At 41.4% G+C, this 23,025-nt stretch overlaps 2 protein-coding genes across 8 annotated transcripts; both read right to left on the bottom strand.

Moving 5' to 3' along the window:
- On the bottom strand, nucleotides 1–7,269 carry LOC111840408 (chaperone Ric-8A-like). The gene is made up of 10 exons (XM_023805198.2): nucleotides 5,756–7,269; nucleotides 4,878–4,925; nucleotides 4,020–4,652; nucleotides 3,517–3,611; nucleotides 3,270–3,420; nucleotides 2,779–2,874; nucleotides 2,344–2,488; nucleotides 2,095–2,239; nucleotides 1,432–1,551; nucleotides 1–1,262 (listed from the first exon to the last, which is right to left on the bottom strand). The coding sequence occupies exons 1-10, from the start codon at nucleotides 5,837–5,839 to the stop codon at nucleotides 1,133–1,135; spliced, it is 1,647 nt and encodes a 548-aa protein (XP_023660966.1). The 5' UTR covers nucleotides 5,840–7,269; the 3' UTR covers nucleotides 1–1,132.
- LOC111840392 (serine/threonine-protein phosphatase 6 regulatory subunit 3-like) lies at nucleotides 7,264–22,958 on the bottom strand. 7 transcript variants are annotated; one of them, XM_023805166.2, is made up of 25 exons: nucleotides 22,753–22,958; nucleotides 19,481–19,651; nucleotides 18,093–18,329; nucleotides 17,667–17,853; nucleotides 17,442–17,579; nucleotides 17,124–17,189; nucleotides 16,750–16,862; nucleotides 16,475–16,588; nucleotides 16,262–16,391; nucleotides 15,956–16,108; nucleotides 15,642–15,800; nucleotides 15,486–15,550; nucleotides 13,507–13,622; nucleotides 13,341–13,426; nucleotides 13,154–13,237; nucleotides 12,804–12,901; nucleotides 12,194–12,248; nucleotides 11,597–11,727; nucleotides 11,407–11,522; nucleotides 11,017–11,197; nucleotides 10,715–10,812; nucleotides 10,428–10,623; nucleotides 8,844–8,861; nucleotides 7,776–7,889; nucleotides 7,264–7,346 (listed from the first exon to the last, which is right to left on the bottom strand). In XM_023805166.2, exons 3-25 carry the CDS (start codon nucleotides 18,317–18,319, stop codon nucleotides 7,298–7,300), a joined length of 2,694 nt encoding a protein of 897 aa, XP_023660934.2. In that variant the 5' UTR covers nucleotides 18,320–18,329; nucleotides 19,481–19,651; nucleotides 22,753–22,958; the 3' UTR covers nucleotides 7,264–7,297. The 7 variants fall into 7 exon arrangements, with proteins under 7 accessions (XP_023660934.2, XP_023660955.2, XP_072574161.1 ...); XM_023805187.2 differs by lacking the exon at nucleotides 19,481–19,651 and having other exon boundaries at nucleotides 18,093–18,163; XM_072718060.1 differs by lacking the exon at nucleotides 19,481–19,651 and having other exon boundaries at nucleotides 11,407–11,519; nucleotides 12,804–12,850.
- Between the last annotated feature and the right edge of the window lie 67 nt (nucleotides 22,959–23,025).

Here is a 23,025-nt window from a genome sequence, read left to right on the forward strand (position 1 = left end):
TTTCATTCTTTTTTTCTTTATAACATCCATTATAAAATATAAAGACATTATTTACTTTATCAGGTTTTGCCTTCAAGTGTCATTTGCATGTTTGCAAATAAAAACAAGATTCCTATATCAGTCTGAACTAATTGCCAGTGTGTCCTGCAGGATTATTAAACATTTAACATAGCTTCTAAATCCTTTAAGAGGTCAATCAATAAAAGATACAGATTAAAAACAGACCCTCAAGAAATCATACGGCCTCATTATATAAGAGTAATCTATAATTTACTTTTAACATACAAAATTCAGTTTAAGTTACAGTGGCCTCCTCAACAAATTAATTGATTCAAATTAACTAGTACAACACACAGTGGCACAAATCAGAAAGTATCTAAAGTTAGATAATATTACCAGTACTGAGAAATATGCGATGGCAGAATATTGTGCAGTGACTTAGCCAAGAAAAACTCAACAATGGACAAGATAACCCACTGTTACAATTGTCAAAGAACAAGAGACAATATTCAGGATATTGCATATATTTTTTCTGCAGCGACCACTAGTCTAGTACAAATATCCATCTATCCATCCATTCATCCACCCATCCATCCTTTAACCTTTTATCCTGGTTAAGCTGACAAGGAGCCAGTTCCTAGCAGTACAGAACACAAGGCCAGTACCACAAATATTTTTAAAACAAGAAACAGAGGGATAAGGTTGTATGACATTCCCCTCTTTAAAAATCTGGTTTACACCATTGTTATACAAAGGGATTGACATAACTGGTACGCAAGTAGGCATTCATCTTTAAAAGTGACACGTGCGGCAATTGATTAATGCAGCAGCACAAATATGTACATATTTTATGTGCGCTTTTATCTCTACCGCAGATGAAGTACAAATTAGCATATAAAGGTTAAAAAGCACAATAGTTTCTTGTCATTTCGGTGCAAATGCACATAAAATGTGTATGCATTCATGCTGTTACAACAATCAATTACTGCACAAATTGCTTTTAAAGGTGAATGTGTACTTCTGTACGAGTTATGTCCATCCCTGGTTATACACATTGATAAAATCACAAGTTAATGTCTCTCACTACTGTGCTTATAAACCTCAATGGTATATTTAAATGAACGCTTCTTTCCTAAGCATTCTCTTCTTCACTCTCCGAATTCTGCTGTTCTCCCTCTACTGTCATTCTCTGTAAATCATTGGTCGCCAGTGATGTCATTTTCCCATCTGGTCCTATCTTCATTGGCTGGATCACATGGTCCCTGGAAGCAGACACATTTGACATCAATTACATAACATAACATAACAATATATCACTCTGCTGGTTTCATTAGCGAATTATATAAAATGAGAGAATGGTATGAAAGTACCATTCCTGTTCCTGTGGCCCTTTATGGACGATGCCTCATCTGCTACAAAATGCTTTCTTACCTGGACAGCTTATCGAACATGTTAACCAGTTTCATGGCCTCAAATTCCTTCTGCTCCTCTGTCATTCCATCCATGGGGTTGGGCTGGTTGTCCTCCACACGTCCCGTTACTGGGTTAATACTGACAGAGAACAACACTGTGAGCAAACGCAGGAGACACTGAGCGCACATTGCAGGGGGCCCCCAGACTCAAACCAAGAACCTCTGTCTGACACCGTGATTTATGTGGTCTTTGTCATCCTCCCTTCCATCAACCCGCCTGTCCTATGCAGGGTTGGTGGGGGGATGTTGTTTCAGTGGGTAGCTCTCTGGCTTTGAACACTGCTTCTGTTCTGTGATTGTGCAGTCGGCATGTTCTCTCTCTGGTGTGTCAGTCTCTTCTGGGTACAGCGGTTACCTTCACAGACTTGCATTTAAGCTAACTGGTGTCTGTAAACAGCTCAGGGTTATGTGTGTGTCTACCTGCCCTACAAAAGCCTGGGATCCCAGCCCTGGTGTTCCCCAGCCCTGGTGTTCCCCAGCCCCGGTGTTCCCCAGCCCCGGTGCACTGCCCTGCCTGGGATAGACTCCAAACCTCCCCCCACGATACACGATTAGTCTTTAGTAAAACACAGATACAAGTATTTGCCAATGGCCCTGATGGCATGTGTTCACACAAACTCACTGAGGTTTGGCCTCCCTGTACTCCTCCGTGTCACTGTCCTCGTCCTCGGAGTAGTGGCCCGGGTCCCTGGCTCCCTGCATCAGGCCGCGTGCAGCCAGCAGGCCGGCCGCGTTCCCATACCCCGTGTACTTGATGAATCGGGACACTGCAGAGATTAATGACAGTCACGTCGTGCGTCTGCGCATGTCTGCGCGCGTCTGCGCATGTCTGCGCGCGTCTGCGCATCCAGGGCCACGGAGGCCTGCTCACCACTCTCCTTGCAGAGCACATAAAGGAGCTCCGCGGAGCAATGCTTCACATCCGTGTCGATGTGGGTCATCAGGCGCACCAGCTTGTTCCGCAAGGTGTTCCCCACCTCGGGTCGGTTCTTCACATCACGCAGAGGGGGCAGGATCTGCACTTATACAAACCAAACACACACCACGTGTACACAGGCACATAGACACACACACACAGGTTTGTAATGATATCTTTGTGGGGACTCTCCATTTATTTCTATGGGGGGAAAACTCTAATCCCAAAAATGACAACCTTAACCCCACCCAGCCCCATTTTTAGTTTTTTGATTGCAGTCACACCAGAAAAGTGGTCCCCACAACGTCAAAATAAGTTTTTATCACATTGTGGGATCATTTGTTCTCCACAATATAATACATACATAACACACACATAACACAGTCCCACCCTGGTCCGCAGGAACTTCCTGGTCTCCCTGTGCACGCGGGCACTCTCCGTCAGCAGGTTCAGGCAGGGCAACAGAGTCTCCTTTACCTTGGTCCCCTATAGGATAGAATAAAGGTGCCAGCGCTGCTCAATGAGACCCCAATGATATCTAAAGGTACCTGGGATTCCTGCACAGGAATATGGACAATGGCTGCCCAAAAGTCCCATATGTCCAGTTAAGAAGGCTTGTTTGTTTTAAGTGACCCTATAATAGAGCACCTACAGATTTTGAATTTCAGGTTATGTGCAGGGATTTAATTCTTAATTTTTAAACATAAGAAAACAGTAATTCATTTTAAAAAACATTTTAAAAGTGCACAAATGCACAAAAAGTTTCACACACTACATATATTCAAAACATATGCAGAACAAAACCATACAATAAACTAGACGCTTAACAAGTACGCGTGACTGCAGCAGGAACCCCTTAACCTCCTGACCCAACGGCTCACCTTGTCTAATCTCCTCTCCATGAACTGCAGTAACATGTTCACCGAGTCCATGTTGACGCCCAGGTACTCGATGGAGCCCTGCTTCACCTTGGGAAGGAGCAGCACGTCCAGGCACATCAAAGGCAGGTTCCCCAGCAGATTCACCGTGTGGCTATGGCAAACACACACGGCAAACACAAAGCCTGAGGACTCACGGGCTCGCTAAGCCCCGGGTAGCCTGAGCGCGTGCTGCTGGCCGACTCCTGACCTGTGGAACTCCTCTGTACGGTCCTCTCCATGAGCCACGCTCATCAAACACGGCCTCAGGACAGCCACCAAGTGCCTATAAACCGCCGCATCCTCCTTTGGCATCCGAAACGATAACAAAAAACAGACCGGAAAGGGGCCATGACTCCATTCCCACCACGCTGCACACTGGCTGTTTCTCAATATAGGTACTTTACTGTACTTAGGTTTTTGTGTTCCCATTTTACGTCATCTTACATTGCCGAAGACCAGTTCCAATGGTCAAGAACAGAAGTACAGAGGACCATAAAAATCCCCAGATGTCGTTCTTGCCCCAAATATAATTGGAAACATCGGTTGCATCCTCAGCAAACGAGAGCAATCCCATGAATCACTGCGCCCCAAGTTCGTTCTTGGGAGGTAAGTTAGCAAGACCGGTCTTGCCAAAACCACAAGTACAATCTTACTGAGAAATGCCCAGTGTGTGTGCTTTTGGACACAGAAGCTTCTCTCCCATCATCTCACCTCATCCACCTTACGGCGACTGGTGTCAAGCGTGATGTTGAAGAGGATTTTGAGGATCTCCATGGCACACTCCGTCTCCTCGCGGCTAAGGGGAGGCGGGCCAGCGGCACCCGCATCTCCATCGGGCCGCACCACCTCGAAGGTGCCCAGCCAGCGCAGGCCCAGGGTGGCGTCCAGCACGCTGGAGAGGAGGCTGACGCCCCGCAGCTCCTGGGCGAGCTGGGCGCGGACGTCCACGCACAGCGCGGTGAGCAGGAAGGTGAGGCGCAAGTCAAAGAAGCGCACCGTGGGGCTCCACTCCCGCCCGCGGCACTGCTTGAGCCGATCGGCCAGGCCGGCCACCAGCCGGAGGTGAGCGGCCGCCTCCCGGGCTTCCTCGCTGGTGAACACCACGTTGCATAGGCACTTGAGGGCCTCCACATTAACATCCGGGTCGGGCGTCTCCGGCGTGGTGCCATCAGCATCGCATGCCAGCCCCGCGTACCGGCTCAGCGTCCACACGGCCTTCCGTGTACAGAAAGGGCCAAGGCTGCCCTTATCTCGTGACAGGATGCGGATGGTCTCCAGGCAGGCTAGCTGGCAAGACGGCTGCAGCTCTCTGTTCAGGAATCCCATCGCCAGCTCGCCCAGCCGCTGAAGGGACAAGCGAAGGCTTTGCACCAAAATGACACTGCGTCCCGGGCTGTCCTACAACGGACTGCAGACGGGGGACACTTTGCATTTTCACAAGGTTTTCACAAGACCTCTCTCTGGGCCATGGGTTTTTAACTAGGGCTCTACAGAAGTCTTTTGTAAGACTTGACTCTGTTCCCCATCCCCTGGTCTGTTCATATTAAAATCACAAAAATCAGTTCATACCTCCCTCTCCTCTTGCTCCTTCATGTTAAAGGTGAAACACTGCCCTTTCTATAAACAAAGAACAGAACCGTCAAAGTAATGCGTTATTATTAAGCCACTTAATTAGTTTCAATATCTATTAATGGGTAGTTCACTCAGTCAGATAAAAGCAGGAGTTTTACATTGTTGGTGTTGTATTGACTGGGCCATTTTTGAAAAATCATAGCTATTGGTGCTGAGTGGAGAGAATACAAGATTAAAAATATTTGACTACAGAGGAATAGAAGCCCTCATCACACGTAATTAGAGGGAGTAGCGCTTAAAATTCTAAAGTTTGACGCTCATAACAGCGCCCCCATCTGTCAGATACACGCGGTGCAAACGGCCTCTATAGAAATCTACTCCTTTTACAAAAACTACGCAATCCGTGAGGAAGCAAAACACCGACGCTAAACATTTTAATACTGCTAACCGCAGAAGCGCTGCAACCACCTATGAAAAGGACAAAAGTATTGCTGCAATATGTACTAGGAGGAACGCACCTTACACTCCGGAATTTATTACAAAAAACACATACATAAATATTAACGGCGAGGACTGTAAACTAGCTTACTTATAAATGGTTGTGGTTTATAGTGATGGTATCTGATACCCAGCAGGGGTCTCGCGATAATAAATACATCCTATGCGGATTTATCATTTACTATCCATATACAAAATCATGCTTCCCACGGAGCCGCTGAGAATCTCGAAATATTACGGACCAAAATTTGCGGAGCCATATTACTGCTTTCTTATTCCACGGTATCAGTATAATTGTATCTATATTTCACTGCTAGTTTACTCTTTTACCACGCAGTACATAACGACTGATTTAACAAAATCCATTACAAACTTACCTCTTTATTAAATGACTGTAGTGCCATCAAGGCGGCATCTTGATCGCCAATTTCCATCTTTTCTATAATGATATATAGATCCATTTTTCTAACGCAGGAAGATGGCTCTATTGCCAACTAGAGTGCCAAGAAGAAACTAAACCGTACAATACAATATAACTGTAGGTACCGTTTTGACTCTTCGCTTGCACACCCTGAAGCTGACGCGAGCATGCAGGAGAGGATCTTGGGAGATGCAGTTTTAAGTATTGGACACTTCGGCCCAGAACAATTTCCCGCATGGCGTTATGCAGAATTAAATCGTTAAATAACTTCTTGGTACGAGACAGAAGACGAATGACAAGCAACATGACGCAGAACAGCATCATTAATTTCCGATAAGGTTATTAATATGAATACCCCTCTCCCCAAAAAATGAACACAACTAAAGGGGACAAATACCACTGGTAACACCTAATTATACTGTATACTGCAATCCCTAACCCATAACACAGAATAATTTTCAGGTACGAACTACTCTTCTAGCACAAATAATTCATAACAATTACTCTGTTCCTCTAGAAGGAATCAGAAGTACTATATTTGTTCATTAAATCATCCATTTACATAACTAAGGGGCATGTGTGAGGGCTTGGAAAACTAAAACGGGCAGTATGAAGAAGGGATAAGGGGTCACGTGTGGATACAGTTGGTATTGAACAGTTTGCCATTGGAAATCATTGAAGCAAGCAGCAGCAAAAAAAAAAAAAAAAAAAAAAGGGCATCCCTATAATTTATAAGGCCTCAAAAATTCAGCTGGTATAATATGTACATATCACACATTTTTTGAAGCTTAAAGAAAAACAGCATGGAGAAGAACAACTGATAATACTGATAATATTCAATAAGAGCTCAAGCTCATTAGCTACATGTGTCAGGTAACCACTGCCTGAAATTCATCACCTTCCATGGCTCTTTTAGTAACATTAAATCAATGGCTATTCAAAAAGTTAACAATACTATCTTGATCACGTTTTATGAAAACCATGAAAAAAAAAAAACCCACTTTAAATGAATACAATAAATTTCCCTAATAAATCTGTTTAATATAAAGAACAATCCAAATTAAGATTTTACATTAAAATATGAAGGTAGATCATTTTGACCAAAGGGGGAAATTAAATGCACAATTTCAATTAAAGAGACTATTTTAATATTCCAATTGGTATAATTATACTTAAGTTTCTATACAGATTTTACGTTTATAAAACTTTCATACAATAAATGTTAAGTACACAAACATTACTGTGACAGCTGAGTGGCAGGCATCAGGCAGATCATAATAACAATGGCACATAAAATGAAAAGTCCTCATCCATTACAGCATATTTACCTTCATACATATGAAAGTCCCTGTACAACAGCATTTAAAATCTAGTATGAGTATTGCTGGTCCCCAACTGATGAATTTTGTGTGTTGGCTCCATCTCCCGCAGAGCTCTCTAGGAAAGGTACACGCACAGTAGGTGGGCGGGGGGGGGGGGGGCGGGGGGTCCACCACCATCAAGCCGGACCATTCACTGCCTCCGGTGACTGAACTTGCTTGTCCGGTCTAGATGAGAATGACAAGCATGGATACCGTGGTAATGCATGAAATGCAAAATGAGCTTTTGTTTAGACACAAGTATCATGTGATCCACCAACAGGTAGTCAGCTTCAGGCAAGGGGTCTTCTACTTGACCTGAATACCACTGTGTACAAACGCTTCATTTACCACCAACCCATAAATGCTACACACAGATTTTCTTGGCTCCTTCTACTGCTGTGACTTTCTGAAGGGAGCCATTGACAGTTTCATTTGGAGATTTTTCTTTCCCCTCAAGGGGGCAGATGCTGGTAAGGAGTGAAGGTGACTTATGATTAAGACTTTGGAATAATAAGGAGCTTCGATCAAAGCATCAGGTTGATCTCCGATTGTTAAATCACACAGAAACACTATGCTAACAGGGTGTGTGGATGCTACCATAAAGGGGGTCCTCACCTATGCTGCGGACTGTTGCTGGCTGGTGGGCTTGATCCAGTTCTCACCAACACAGGATCCTCAGTGACAGCATATGTAGTGGATGGGTCTCCAGAGGGAGGTGACTTGTCCTCACTAAGAGAGAGATTGTGAGCTATTTTCAACAGCACAGGACACAGAGTGGAAACGGAACATCGGCATGCAGAATGGAAGTCCAGGTCCACAGTGAAGGAGCAAAGAAAACAAAATGTATTGATGCACATGTTGACAGAAACCTCCAATTTTCAGAAATATTTAGCACATTCAGGGACATAAGATTACATCTAAGAAAACTGCCATTATCGATTGTTGCATCCAGGTAAAAGGCAATAGCACACTACTTCCTGCTTTACATCTACTTTCCTGTCTTGATTAGGCTGTAGTAACTACAATGAATTAATTCAATGAACAAACTTCTGTTACTCAAGTCATGTACAGAAAAGCTGCACTGCTGTTATAACTGCACATATGACATTATCAAAATTTATCATCATCTTTAATTCTGGAGCATCATAATACTGTTTTTCAGGATACAGGTACAGTGTACTTTTTGTTTTGCACTACAATTGCCTTGTAGGCACTGTGTGTACTCTTTATACCATGCCTGTCTGACTAAATGTGTCTGTGCTCTGTCGTTGATGCGGTTTGCACCAGAATTTCCCACTGCGATCAATAAAGTGAATCTTAATGTTAAGTGTACCAAAGGAAAGTTTCTTCAAGGCCAATTAGGACCTTTCAGTAGAGAATGAAATCAAACCAAAGACAAAAAGACCAATATTTCTTTTAATGGATATGCTCTCTTGCATTTCATATTCTGATGCTGCAAAGCCACCTCCTTATAGACACACCTTAGTCCGCAAGGCCATTAGAGAAAACCAGAGTTGCAAGTTGGTGGTTAACCCTTAGATCCAGTGGACATCCCATGACATAGAAATTCATGCATCCAACTTAACATGCACATTAATATATGAAGATGGAAAAATCATGTTAGTCAAGAGGTTTATGAAAAAACACTGTATGTCTGACAAGTCCTGAATCAGCTGTACATACCAACAGGACTTCAACACTCTGAAGCCATTAGCAGTGAGAAAGAGAGGAGGCCGACGTAAGTAAAGAACAGGCTTCTACAGCAAATGCATGCTAAACATCGCTCTCGCCCTCAACCCAATACCTTTCAGATTAAAAATCCAAATCATAAATCACAACCAATGGGAACGGTACAATCACTGCCTGTTTAAACTCAATGTGAACAAGGTACAAGTTTAATCCTTTGTTCAAGTCAATGACTGACAAAAGTTTATTGCCCCATTTCACCCATCCTTATTTTTCACAGTCACGTTCAACACCAATGTTGAAAGGCATTATCTAAATTTAGTTGTCAGTCATTTATTACTTAAATACATACTTGTTCTCCATGTGAAGTGCCAAACCCTGTCAGGTGACAGGGCTTAAAACATGCTTAAAATATTATGACCAGCTCCACAAGTCAGCATGTACATTCACCCAGTTGATGTATGAATAAATAAAATTTCCCTCATGATAGAAATAGAAAAATCAAACCTATCATATTTCAAAGTTGCCCTGCATATGTAAAACAGCATGTCACACAAATTTTAACATTTGAGACCATTTTTAGGATAAAACAATTTTTAAAAAAGGTATGCAGTTTCATAACTAGTAAGAGTTCAATGTTTAATGTTAAAAAAAAAAATTAAAACGCGTCAGATTTTGGTCTTTGCTGTTATTGGGACCCTTGTATTACAACTAGAACTAATATGAAAATGTATTAAAGTGCTTCTTTAGGTCAGAGGCGGCTTCACAAGGACAGAAGGGGAGTCCATATTTGCTCATATGTAATAGATCCATTGATAATTTTGTTTCACAAGCAGCACATAACTTCTGCATGTCACTGGTGTTTTGCATTGGAAGGGTAATCAGGGTTTCTGCAGGTTTTCTAAGAGTAAATTTAAGACTTTAAGACCTTTTTAAGACCAAATAAAGAAAATTTAAGGAAAAAAAAAATATATCGTAGGGAAATTCATACGAATATATTATAATCATAAGAATTATGATATTATATTATAATCATAAGAATATACGTATTCTTCGGCCTTCCAATCGCACTACATGTCTAAATAGCGCGCTTTAGAAGAAAGGGTTCTGACATGAAGCAGCATATAACGCCATCTACCGTTCAATGAATATTGAGCGATCTAAGCCATGTAGCACAGAAATTACGCTTTCGCTTCTCTTTAAAATCAAAACACACGAGGAAACAATCCCTCACAAAAATTAATGCCATGATCATATGAATTTAAGACTTGCTGGTCTGATTTAAGACCTTTTCACGGAAAAGTGATTTAAGACTTAAGACTTTAAGACCCGCGGAAACCCTGGTAATTGAATGTATCAAAATAATCCCCCCCCCCCCCACCCCACACACACACACAAAAACAAATGAACCCTAACCGTACCACCCCCCCCCCCATTATATTATATAATGTATCATAATATTTGGAATTAAGCTCGTACTTTTACATGTATATGCGAAAGAACAAGCAAAGTCGGGCCTACTTAGACTGAAACACAAGGTTTAGGTGTAACCAAGGAGAACAGCTGATTGTTTAAGCTCACCTTTTGAAAACGGCAGTCTCTGTTTTGGCATCTACAGTAAGACTGACTGTCTCCTTCATGGAGCCATTGGTGACAGTCTCAGTGACCCGATCAGCGGTCAGCTCCTCATCCTCCTCCTCCTCCTCCTCCTCCTCCTCCTCCTCCTCTCTAACCACTATTGCAGGCTGGGACTCCTGACTTGGCCACTGCTCCACTGCTGCTACAAAAAGGTCTGGTTATTCCACGGCAATCAAGAGTAATGCCTGACATCTGCCTCTTCCTTTATGGCCCTACGGTAACACTGTCACCTTCAGACTGAGCTGCAAAGCCAGCAGTCAGGGGATCCACAACTTCTGAGCTCGTGTCCATAGCCACTGGAGAGCTGCTTCTTAGAGGATCTTTGGGACTAAAGCAATGATGACAAATACCTCAGTTTAAGCATATTGACCGAATCCCTGCCATGAATGACAAAACATCCATCCATCCATCACAATCAAATATTAAGGTCTAAATCAACACTGGCGACACATTCGGAATTTGCCTTACTAACAAATTTTATGCACGACACATTTATCCTAAAAGAGCTACGACAGTGACTTAAATCAGAGACCTCGCAGATCCTGGGAAGTTGGAGAAGTCTGCCCATCCAGCCTTCTTCCCTTGGGATGAGTTCTCTGAACTGCATCCCACTGATTTTGGCACCAGAGTTTGTGAAGCATCTATAGCTGTGGGAGGCCCTGTTCCTGTGGGGCTTCCCATCTCCATCGGAATGTCAAAGCCGCTGGTCCAGGCTGGTATTACAAAGCATAACCCAGGTAATAAATGTAATCAATTAATAAATAAAAACTTTTCCCAAATCAAAAAAGTTATATTTGATCAGCTACAATTCTCTGCTCGACTAACAATAGTATGGAAACAAATAGGAAATGCTGACCTTAGAGGCATGGGACACCTTCATGTTAATGTTCTATGCAAATTAAACGGAACTCGTCATCCTCACCAGAGTTAACTTCCATTCGGTCATCAGAGCTTGTCTTGCTGGGTTCAAAAGGGTCACGTTTACCATCTTCCTCTTCAGAATCCGTGCTCTCTTCACTGTCTGTACTGCCAGAACTTCTGAGGAACAGATTTGACTTTAACAAATCTTGTCAAAGGCCAAATTTGGAACTGGAATTCAGCAGTGAATTCACCTGGGGCGCCTCTGTGTTTCTGGGCCAAAAGTGACATCTTTCTCATCCCAAATGTCATCCTCGTCAGAGCCAGCGTCTTCACATTGTTGGATCTTTTCCTTGCAGAATGCCTCAAAGAGGGCAATATTAGCCTGCAGGACACACACACGCAGCCTTCACCTAGTGCACTTGTACCATTTTTCCATCATGCCAAAAGAGAATTACGCCAAACCAAACTGGATTTGTATGTTTTTCCCCCATCACAACCAGAAAGCGACTAGGGCATTGATTATAAGGTTGTGACATGTAGACTTATCAAGACTACCATTGTCAATATTTACTGAAAAACATCAATATTGTTCTGATTAAGGCACTCTGGTCCTGATTGTATGGCAAAGGTAACATCTGCAACAGCTGCCTTAACTATCAAAGCAATTAGGAGAAAGTTTCACACAACTTCCAGGAATGCCGAGACAATGAAACTTGCCCCAATGTTAATTTATCCTCTTTATTCCAGGGAAATGCATGAATCATTTTTAAAAAAAAAATGCACTTGTGCCAAGTAATCATTAAGCATCGAATAATTAAAAGTAAAATTAAACACAAAACAGCACTTACACTTTCATTTGTATTCAAAGAAAAATTGATGTCAGATATTCTGTCAAATGCAATACTGAAATGTTAAAGAAAACAGAGTAAGTAACCCAAAAAAGTCAAGCAATTTCATATTAAACAATTACTAAAATATTACATACAAAGGGTGCACTTACATAGGACAACAGAGGAAGACCCACTGGCCATAAAGCAAAGACCAAAATAAGCCAAACTAGGCACTAAAATGAGCAGTTTTTTAGAACTTAGTCAACCTTTGGTCAGCAGTAAACCTCCAGCTAAAGTGCATAGAAACCAAAGCAAGGGCAACACACAATACTCCCTTCTTGGGAGTACTGAAATGCAATCCCAACACAATACTCCCTTCTTGGGAGTACTGAAATGCAATCCCAACACAGTGCACATAATAAGGTCAATACCAGCATGAGAAAGAACAGCCCAGCTTCCCATTCATTATGCATGGATGATGTAGTAGTTTAGTAAGACCTACTTTCATTTAAAGCTGATCAGTTTTCAACAGAATCAATATATGGTACATTTACTCGAGCCACCCTAGAATTAGTAAGGTTATGCTCTAAGTGGTTAGTGAACAGCAGCATGCATGTCAAATACTTACCCCACAACATCATCCTGCTCAGCGGACCCCTCATCATTGAAGCCAAACTGCTCAATAAAATTGGACGTCATTTGTTGCATCTGATAATCAGAGAAGGCCTGGCAAACCCAGGACCAATGATAATGATATAGTCTTGACACTTCAAATCAAAATTTTATGCTCTGCATTTATGAACACGTACACATATGAATACATATCACTTTGTAGAATTACTAATATTTACATTTTAAAAAAGTATGACTGCATGCAAGCGATTATTTTTGAATGCTGAAATCAATCTGAAATAAACAGAAGAGCATGATTTATAATGAAATTACTTTTTTCCCCCACCCATCCAGGTACTGACTTACTTGTTGCAAGGCAGAATCCTGACGAAATCCAGTGCTTTTAAAGTCTACCTCATCATCACTGGATGGATGAATGTGTGTATTTACCTAGTTGTGACACATAAGTACATCATAAGGTAATACATATAATTTTCTCCTCCACTTAAATACTTCAGTGCAGGCAGACAACATGAAGTCTTTAGGGACTTACTAAATCTACAGTGTTCTTCTTGTTGATGTCTGCTAGCTGCCCAGAAATAAATGCATCCCATGCGTTTTGGACATCCTCAGGGAGCTCTGGAAATACAAAGGCACATTTCTTTAAGTGATCTGCCATAACACTACACCCAGAGCACTGTGTGAGTAATACCACTCACCTGAAATAAGCTGCTGTATCAGCATGCTGTTGGGCCCCTTGTCACTGTTGTGCACCACAGAATTAGCTATCCGGGTCAGATGGCCCATGTACCCTCGACGCCTTCCGCCTTCGGCCCTGGGGCAGATGACACAGTCACTCAGCCTCTTAAATCAATATGCGAGTCTCAGGATTTAAAATGGCATACAGAGAGAACAAGAGCTTGAGCCCCCCATAAAAAAACAAAACAAAAAAAAACCCAATATCACATTTTCCAAAAGAAGTCAGACTTCAAGGCACAGTATCACTATAGTTTTCAATGTCGATGCAATTTATACAAATATCAACATAAAATTTATATCCTGAAAGGTATGCTTACATTAAAACAGCCAACAGTCCGTTTTATGTTCATTTTATTCTTCTGAGAACTTATAGCTGCATTGGAGCCAAGTGATCTACCTAGTTACACTGTCACTGATCACAGCGGTACATAATTAAGTAAGGAGCATGCAGTGATTACAGTGCGTTGCCACACCCACCACACAACAAACCACCTCAGGGATGAGAAACTGAGTGCCAATCCTGCCACCAACCCCCAAGTTTTTTCCACTCTACATTGGACCTCCTTATAGGGCTGGATGCAGATTAACATCATACCCAGGATGAAGCAGCTGCAGGTTAAGGGTCTTGCTCAAGGGCCCAACGGAGTAGAATCACACTGGGCATTCATGGGATTTGAACCAGCAACCTTCTGATTGCTGGCACAGATCCCTAGCCTCAGAGCCACCACTCTGCTCTATTGTCGTGTTTGCTTTATGGCCAGTGGGTCTTCCTCTGTTGTCCTATGTAAGTGCACCCCTCATATGTAACATTTTAGTAATGGTCTGCCTGTGCTGTATGCATTATTAAAAGCCTCGGACATTTATAGACAAGTAGAATTTTTAGTTCCGAGACACAGATAATTTCACATGTGCAGACAAATTAGCAGCTCTAAAATCAATTTGAGATTACCTTTATGACTTCACCAATGGTGTTAAATATAGATGCTTCGATCGATTGGCAGGCGATATTCAGTCTTTTTCGATTGGTATTTGAGATTGAAATTAAAGGTTGCCAATGTCAAAGATTTTGTAGATAACGCACAATTAGGCATAATTTCATAGCCACCGAAAATTATCTACCGATATTCATTCTTGTTTGATCAGAGCGCTCTATACAAGGTTGATCAGAAGAGCCAATCAGATGACAAAATGAGAGACGTTTCTGTGCGTGGTAGAAGCTCACTAAAATGGCTTCACTGTTCTACAGTGTCTGAAAGTGTCAAACATCACTGCAGTATATGCAATTTGTGTGAAGCCGAAATCCCTCATGGCTGAACACAACAGCTGGGGGTGAAGTTGCGCTATAAATGAAATGGTCGAAATAATTTGACTTGTGTCTAAAAATACATATTTGCAGTACAGGCAAAATTTTACATGATGACAAAGGACATTAACTTCCAGCCAAAATAATTTGAAGCAGGACATCCTCCCTCAGAATTACCAGCAACAAGCAACCAACCATTAAGGAGCGATCCCCCGTTTCGGGATGAGGGGAAGATAGAAACTCATAACTGGATGAACAGCTACAAACACCCCCATCCTTCTTTGAGTGAGCAGATAAATACAAAAGTCATAACTAATTACACATATTTAACAGCTGAAAGGGTGATTAAGTTAAGATCTAAAATGGAATTTTAATGCAAGTTATTCCTTTAAGGACGGGGGGCAGCGTGTGGCTTGGTGCCTGAGATGGGAACGTCACTTGTTCAAGCCCAGCCTCAGCACCTATCTGGGCCCTTGAGCAAGGTCATTAACCCTGAGCTCTTTGGGCACCACTACAGGTGGCTGCCCTTCACAGACAGCTTGTCACCTAGAGGGAGCAAGAAGGGGGAGGCGAAGAGAATTTCCCCGCAGGAATCAATAAAGAGTATACTACCAAAATATAGTAGTGAATACTTACTGCTCCTTTTCATTGGAGACCCAGGCATCAAGTATTCTCTGTAGTATTTGGCACTTCTGAAACAGCTGGGAAAGTAGGGGACAGATTCAGCACACAGGCATCACAAGAAGAACAGCTCTGAAGTATAAAAGCCATCTGCAAGACCACGAGACTCACATGCTTGACAAGAAGGTTTTCCATGACAGGCTCAGAGTCATTGTCTCCATTGATAATGGGACTTGCACTTTGAGTTGGAGGTAAGGCCAGAATCATTGCTATGCAGATTTCAACTTGTATGTGCAAAAAGTTATTCCATATATATCTGAAGTACATATCCTAAAGAACCAGAAATAAACAGAAAAAGGTCACAGTGCACAGGATTAAAACTGATAACCATTTAAAGCTAAGAAATAGCCACAGGCACTATTTAAAAAGCAGCCAAATGACTATTAAACTAAGAGGGAAGGCCAAGGGTTTAAAAGCTTACTCACAAGTATGACTCCAACAGTGTTGAGGTCTATAAGCTCAAGGTTGATCGTGTGTGTGTTTGTTTGAAGAAGGCTAGCAACCAGCCGGACAACATGCAAACGCGCATTGCCGACTGGGGGATCCAGCACTCCCCATGTAGTTTTCAAGACATTTTTCTATAAATGACAATACAGAAACTCTCATTACAACTACAATCAATAGTGCTACCCTCCAAAATAATTCATTAAAGAGGAATGATAGTCAGCGGTCACTGAATCAAAAGGACCCCGAGAACTGGTGGGAAGACGTAAACAATCATGGGCCAATACCTCTGGGGGCTCAAGCAGCAGTTGGTGGAAGTCCTTCAGCCTTGGTTTGACAGCCTCCAGCACAGTCGGACTGACTGAGAACGATGGCTGGTTCATAATGGGGGGGCAGCTCTCTAAGTGGCCTTCAAAACTTAAACAGTATACAGTTGCAGTTAACGGGGAGGACAAGTGAAGGCCAAAAACGAAAGCCTTCTTTTTTTGTGAAGTACTTACGCAGACTTTCGCATTTCAAACAGAGTCAACAGTATCTGTATAACACTGACTATAGCAGAGTCGTTCCTCTCTTTGTCAAAGTTGTTGGACAATAATAGTTCCACTGTCTCCTGTCTGCAAAACAGGGGGGTATAAATCTTACGTCATATCTTAATTTTTTATACTCGTTTTCAAATAAAAAATGTAAAAAGCTGTTTTCAATGTATCCATTTAAGGCTGGTTGGCTAATGTCTAAAATAGCTATTAAAACAAATAAATACAAAACAAAAACATACTTTTCCAGTGTGACCAATAGGGGGTCTGACTCCGAACCACCCTGAACTTGGAACATCTGGTCTCTGCTTAGACGGATTATTTCACATAGCGACTGAGATGCATTAGAGTGTTTCTTGAACAACAACAAAAAAAAAATCATTAAAAACAGAGACAGACCACAAATAAACCCAAACTTGAAGCCAGATACCTCAAAGTAAGACATGCCAGGTAGAAGCAGAGCATATTACATTGATTACTGAGGATTATTATTAAAATAGTGTTATTTAGAAAACACACACAAATACCACACTACAGAAAATCTCCTGAAACCTGCAGCGTTTAGATATTAAGAACAGTATCAATTCCACTCAAAAGTGCAAATAATAATACTGACATCCTCATCCAGAGTTGGCTGTACCATGTCAACAAGCCGCTGAATAACCTTCTCCTCATTCAGCCACTGGGGAAAAAAATTAAACAAGTTGAAGAACCACAGAATTAGGTGAATTATTTCAAAACACACCACAAAATCAAATCTTATCACGTCAAAGATCTATTATATTCTGCCTAGGTGTTACACACACACAATCACAAATCAATGGAAATTTTTGTAGAAAATTACCTGGAATTACTAGCAAAGGTACAAGTTGCTACTTTGCCAGTAAACTTATCGGGTCTTGGAGAGACAGAAAGCGATGACACATGCACTCACATTTAAGACATCTTGCCTAAGCTGCTGTGGCTCAACACAGGTCAACATCCTGAGCATCAAGTCCATGATGGCCGAGGTCCCTATATGCTTTATCATTAGGTCCACGAAGTCGTCCCTCTTACGGAGAAACTCTACAATCTGAGGGAAGAGAAATTTAATATGCATCAAACTCGTACATAAAATATATTGCAAATAAAACTTAACCTGAGCCTTCACCACGCTTACCTGATCAGGCTTCCTGCTAATAAGGATGCTCAGCACCTTGCTGAAAAAACTTGCCAGCAGGGGGTTGAGGGGAGGGTCATGTTGCAGAAAGCTGTAGAGCTTTGTAAGCAAGCTTTCGTCCTCACCCAGTTTGTCGTTGATTCGACTCACATCCGAGGTGAGGAGTTCACAGGATATGTTGGGGAACCTGAACAAGTTGGAACCATATCATTGACTAGAACAGCAGTTAAAGAGCTCCTGATGTACGCATACTTTTGCTGCTCCATACATTATAATGACCTTTAGACAAGGCCACCCATTCAATAAGTAAACTGAGCAACCGTCACTCTTTACACAAACAAAAAGCAGCTGCTGTTTTATAGTAAACCAAACGAAAGCATAAAGCAGGCACAGGTAAATCTCAAACAGATGGACATAACTACTCACTTGTACTTAAGCTTCTCGTCCATGTCATCACTGGGCTCCTGGGTGACATAGCCAACCAGGTCTTCCATGCTCTGTGGCCGGACCAGGAAATCAATTAGTTTGCGGTTCTGGGCCTTGCACTCCTGCAACACATCCTCCTCATCCATCAGCTCTGTCAGGGTCACGTTCTCCTTCTCCAACAAGGTGTCGACGTGGGAAGTTGAATGCAGGTCAAACTTCCAGAACATGTTGCCGTTACTGGCAAAGAGCAGAGAGCACACATGCTGAAATTAATACGCATCTGTCTCTACTGTGGTCACATGCAGTGTGAGAATAGGTGCCAGAAGTTAAGCATGAAACCCTTCAAAATTAACTTTACTTCTCACAGGTATCATTAAAATTTTTAATAAGGGATATTTTACTTTTTGCCAACCTGTGCCTTGTTATTCTTTCAAAAACCACACTCAAATGATCCACTGAAATGCAATTATTTTTTCTAGCATTCTTCAGATAAAATATCGGTCAATTTTACCCTTAAATTTCTGATAGAAAAAACCCAGAGCCAAAATAAAGATTGTAATGAAGTTTGCAGTGAAATCCCACGATCAGCAGCAGAAACCCACCATGAACATGAAAGTGAAATTGTTACCGAACGGTCAGAGGGGAAGCCCAATAGCCACAGCTCAAAACCCGGTAAAGAACTTTTATTTAGTACCAAAATACACTCACCCCATTACATGCTTGAGGGTTTATGGTGGAAGATACACAAACATAAAAATTCACAAATACTTGGGAACATTAAATTAATGGCACTGAAAAGCTTAAGTCACTGTGAGAAATCAGAGATTCCAGTCACAGACCGCTAACATGAGTGAGGGTGGTTGCTGAGACAGATGCACGGCATTCCCAAGCCGAGATACTTAGATCCCAGTTTTCTGTTTTTTAAAGAAAAGCTTTTAATATTAAGAATATAGTATGCACTTACACTCACAAATATTTACACTAAAATTTATATGACAGTGTGTGATTCAAATCATTTTTAGTATTTATATATTTTTGACTTACAAGTCACCTGAGAGTTTCTACGATGCTTCTGCAAGCTCCAAAAATAGTCTCATTCAATTGTTCATGGCCAACTTGCAGATAATGAAAAACTGTGAATGTGAAATTCTCTAATCTGGAGGGGTGAATACAAAACATTCTGATTTATTAAATTTAACCTGGGCCAATTTCCAATTTCTGGAGCCGGTACCTACTGAAAGATAGGCTGGGTAAAAAGCTTTATAGTTACACCGGCACAATTTGACCAACTCAAATTTTAACCTATAAAAAATAACTTTTGTTTTGGTCAATGTTTAGCTATATGCTGTGATCAACAGTGATTTAGCAATCAACAGCTTAACACATACCTGGTTAGAATAGTAATGTGATTGTCAGATTATTCAAAAATAAAACAATGTTTGTTCTCTTTGGAAGTCCTTGCCCATTACAGGTACTCCAAGCAGGGGCAACAGGAGAAAGCTTTGGAAACAGGATGCATGCAACAGAAGGCACCTCAGCCTCCACCAATCAATAATCCCCTGTAGCAAAAAAAAGTGAACAGGAAGATTTCACACAGTGAATAAAAAAAACTGTACGTTCTCCATTCTTCTTATAAAAGGTTTGAAATCTAAAATTACTGAACTTGATGTACAGGTCAGGGCAGGTTGGGGAGCCTGCTCTGATGCAGCATGTTGTGAACCAAGCATCGAGGATCCTGCGAGCCAGTTCACCCTCAGGGAAATGCGCCACATGGCCGTAATGCCGTAACTGATGCTCCCTCACAATGCACGCAACATGCCTCATTCGGGACTCCTCTAGCAACTGCTCATTCGACACAAAGTCAAACCGACGATATCCAAGGATTCTCTGAAGAGACACAGTACCGAAGGAGACCAGTCTGTCTCAGCTCACTGGACACCACCCATGTCTCACAGCCATACAGCAAGACAGAGAGCACCAAGACTCTAAAGACTTGGACCTCCGTTCACTTGAAAAGATATGGGGAACACCACACACCCCTTTCCAGCGACCTCATGACCCTCTCATGCTCTCCCAATCCGTCTGCTTCATAGTAAGAGTCACCAGAGACATGAATGTCTCTGCCAAGGTAGGTAGATCTCTTGACAAGGTACATATATGTGTATTATAAAACACAATCTTTAAGATCCTGAGAAAACAGGAGAGCCACAAAGCAATTAACTAATACCAATGGGATGTACATTTTCCCCTGTTAAAATGAATCACACACTCAGAGGGGGGAGGGGGGGGTGAGAAGAATCACAATGGGGACCTGGTGACACCCTGAATGGGTAAAGGAACAACTGCATTGCTTTCAGAAAATACCTCGCAATCACAGAGCTATCATATCATAACATAAATGGCTATCCAGCTACAATACACTATGCATTGTTTTTTTAATTTTTCCTGAAGAATGTGCAACCAGTTCATGTACTGGTTGAAGTTTACATAGAAGCCAGCTTCAGTCCTGCTCAAGCAGTACTTAAATCTGCTTTCTTTTGACTTGCCCTTATCAATAGGTTAGGTTCAGTATGTGAGCTTGAAACACCCAGTTGGACTCCAAGCTGCAATCACTTTACACCTTTACTGCTCATTAAAGACCCACTAGAATAGAGATCATACTATCACACACTACTGGCCCATGTCTCCATGCTAAGAAAACACCTGAAGTCTCAAACTATAAACCTACATAAGACTGGGCGATAAATTGATATACCATTAAAATTTGATGCATTTTCAGACAATACAGAATGAGAAATTACCATTTACATGGATATATTTTATTGTACATTAAAATTATTGCTCTAATAATGATTTTTGAAGATTTCTGTCCTGGCTGTAAACAATGCGAGCGCTTTGGTCATGACACTGCATGGAATCCCATAATTAACAGCTAAAATCAAACCATTCACTTAGCATCTCATGGGGAAGCTGATGGAGGTAAAAGGAGATGAAACATTGTTACTTGTATTTTTTTTCATTTTAAAACATTGCCAAACAGCTCACAGGTAAAAAAAAAAAAAAAAAAAAAACATTTGAAAATCCCATTTTCAGAATAAGGAATGTGTCTATACTGAACAGCTGTAGTTGCATTTTTCATTCAAGAAGAGTTTTGACCAAACTGTTCTAATAAATGCTTGTGACATCCCAAATGTGGCTCTGATGTACAACTGTACATTTAGCCTAATTCATGGAAAATATTGAGATATATATTGTGTATTGCTAATCTTCCTAAAAATACTGCTGTGGTTTTTGGTTAATATTGCCCAGCCTTACTAAAGACTGTTGATATCTTTAAAAATCCATGATATTCATATCACAGTAATCTCAGACTTCAAATCTCCATCTGTTGAGGGATTACCTCAAGACTGCGTTCACATACTTCATATAAGCCGATTTTATTACAAGGCTGCATTCTCTTTTCAGAATAGCTCTATTACAGTTCTTTGTCACAAAGGGTGGTCACAAATTTTCCATCTATTCAATGAGTGAGATTCGTACAAGGCAAAAGAAAATGGGATCACCTTTCTAAGAACGATCCTGTAGAGCAACCCTCATGAACATTTAATACTTAATGCTTGCTGTCACTGAGTATTCTTGCATAGTAATGGTGTCAAGTAAACATTTATCGAGTAGTCAGTGTAAGCCTCAAGCAGTCTCAAATGCTGCGTTAGTTTTTTCTGCAAAGGCCTCAAAGATAATTTTACTTTTAGATACAACTAGAAATTAATTTAATTCAAGCGACACTACCAACCTAACCACCATACCTATTGTAGTCTCGGCAGTTACTAATACAGTAATATCAACTCGCCAAGCGGTTTGTGTAACATATCGAGAGCACTTCTCTTTCATTAATGAATATACGTATATACGTTTAAGACACTGCAGGTGGCTAAAACTTCTGGTGTGATCGCCTGAACGACCAGCTGCTCCTACTCGCATCTCTGGAACTTGATTCAAACTTTATTTTAGCTGTAGACAGCCAGCCAAACAGTAAGAACAACATCAAAGTCTATTTTAGCTATCCGGCTAGCGAAGCTATCGCCGAAAGTGAAAGGTAGGCATCTAACACCGTTACAGTACTACTTCGTTACCATATAAACACCAACTAACGTGTTACTTAATTACAACACGACAATGTTACAACGAGGTATTAGTCATAAGTTGAAATGGGATCATTTCCAAAAAACAAACTACATCCTGTAACACATAACACAAGTGAAACTAAGCGTGTTTCCTAATAAACACGATAGCAAACCAAATGGAATAAAAACCTTTTGAAAATATTATATTTAATATCACTAATATAAGAAGTATAGTGACCCACAACACAGTTAACTGAGGTTTGTGTTGCCGGTTACAAATTATATATGAATGCATTTAGTGTTTTTCTATTTTTAAATTCCTTAAGTAGTTAAACTAGTTGAATAACGTCAGATAAAGAAAGCAGGACATAACACTGAACACAATAAAACTGTTCAGGAAAGTGGTCGGTAAATAACACAGTCAACCAAACAACTCAGACTATGAAGCTCAATCCCACTTTGTCAAATTAGCTTACTAGCTACTCCTGTGGCCAGCACGGAGAACTGCAGCAACTAGCTAGCGGGTAAGTACGTACCAACAAGAAAGGCAAGGTGACGCTTCCCCGGCAGGTAAGCTGACCAGGCTTCTGAATCAAACACTACGGACATGAACTTCGGGGAAACCAGCAACCTAACAGGGAAAACAAACAATCTACAGCAGACTCCGACGGGCGGGAAAAGCTTAACCATCGGAGGGCACTTTTCAAGATGGCGGATCAATCAACTTTAAAAAAGCCCTTCCCCCATAGTGCTGCTACACCAGTCATTCAAACGAATTATAGCCTGGCCATTGGCTAAAACAAACGCCA

Source organism: Paramormyrops kingsleyae, chromosome 11 (genome assembly GCF_048594095.1).
Source record: "Paramormyrops kingsleyae isolate MSU_618 chromosome 11, PKINGS_0.4, whole genome shotgun sequence".
NCBI lineage: Eukaryota > Metazoa > Chordata > Actinopteri > Osteoglossiformes > Mormyridae > Paramormyrops > Paramormyrops kingsleyae.

Coding starts and splice junctions, on each gene's coding strand:
- LOC111840408 (XM_023805198.2), bottom strand. CDS start 5,839: ATGGATCTATATATCATTATAGAAAAGATGGAAATTGGCGATCAAGAT. Junction 4,653..4,877: donor AGGAGCAAGAGGAGAGGGAG/GTATGAACTGAT, acceptor TTGTCCCTTCAG/CGGCTGGGCGAGCTGGCGAT. Junction 2,875..3,269: donor TGGAGAGGAGATTAGACAAG/GTGAGCCGTTGG, acceptor TCTATCCTATAG/GGGACCAAGGTAAAGGAGAC.
- LOC111840392 (XM_023805161.2), bottom strand. CDS start 18,319: ATGTTCTGGAAGTTTGACCTGCATTCAACTTCCCACGTCGACACCTTG. Junction 17,190..17,441: donor TTAGGCAAGATGTCTTAAAT/GTGAGTGCATGT, acceptor TTTTTTCCCCAG/TGGCTGAATGAGGAGAAGGT. Junction 12,249..12,803: donor GAGCAGGATGATGTTGTGGG/GTAAGTATTTGA, acceptor TTAACATTTCAG/TATTGCATTTGACAGAATAT.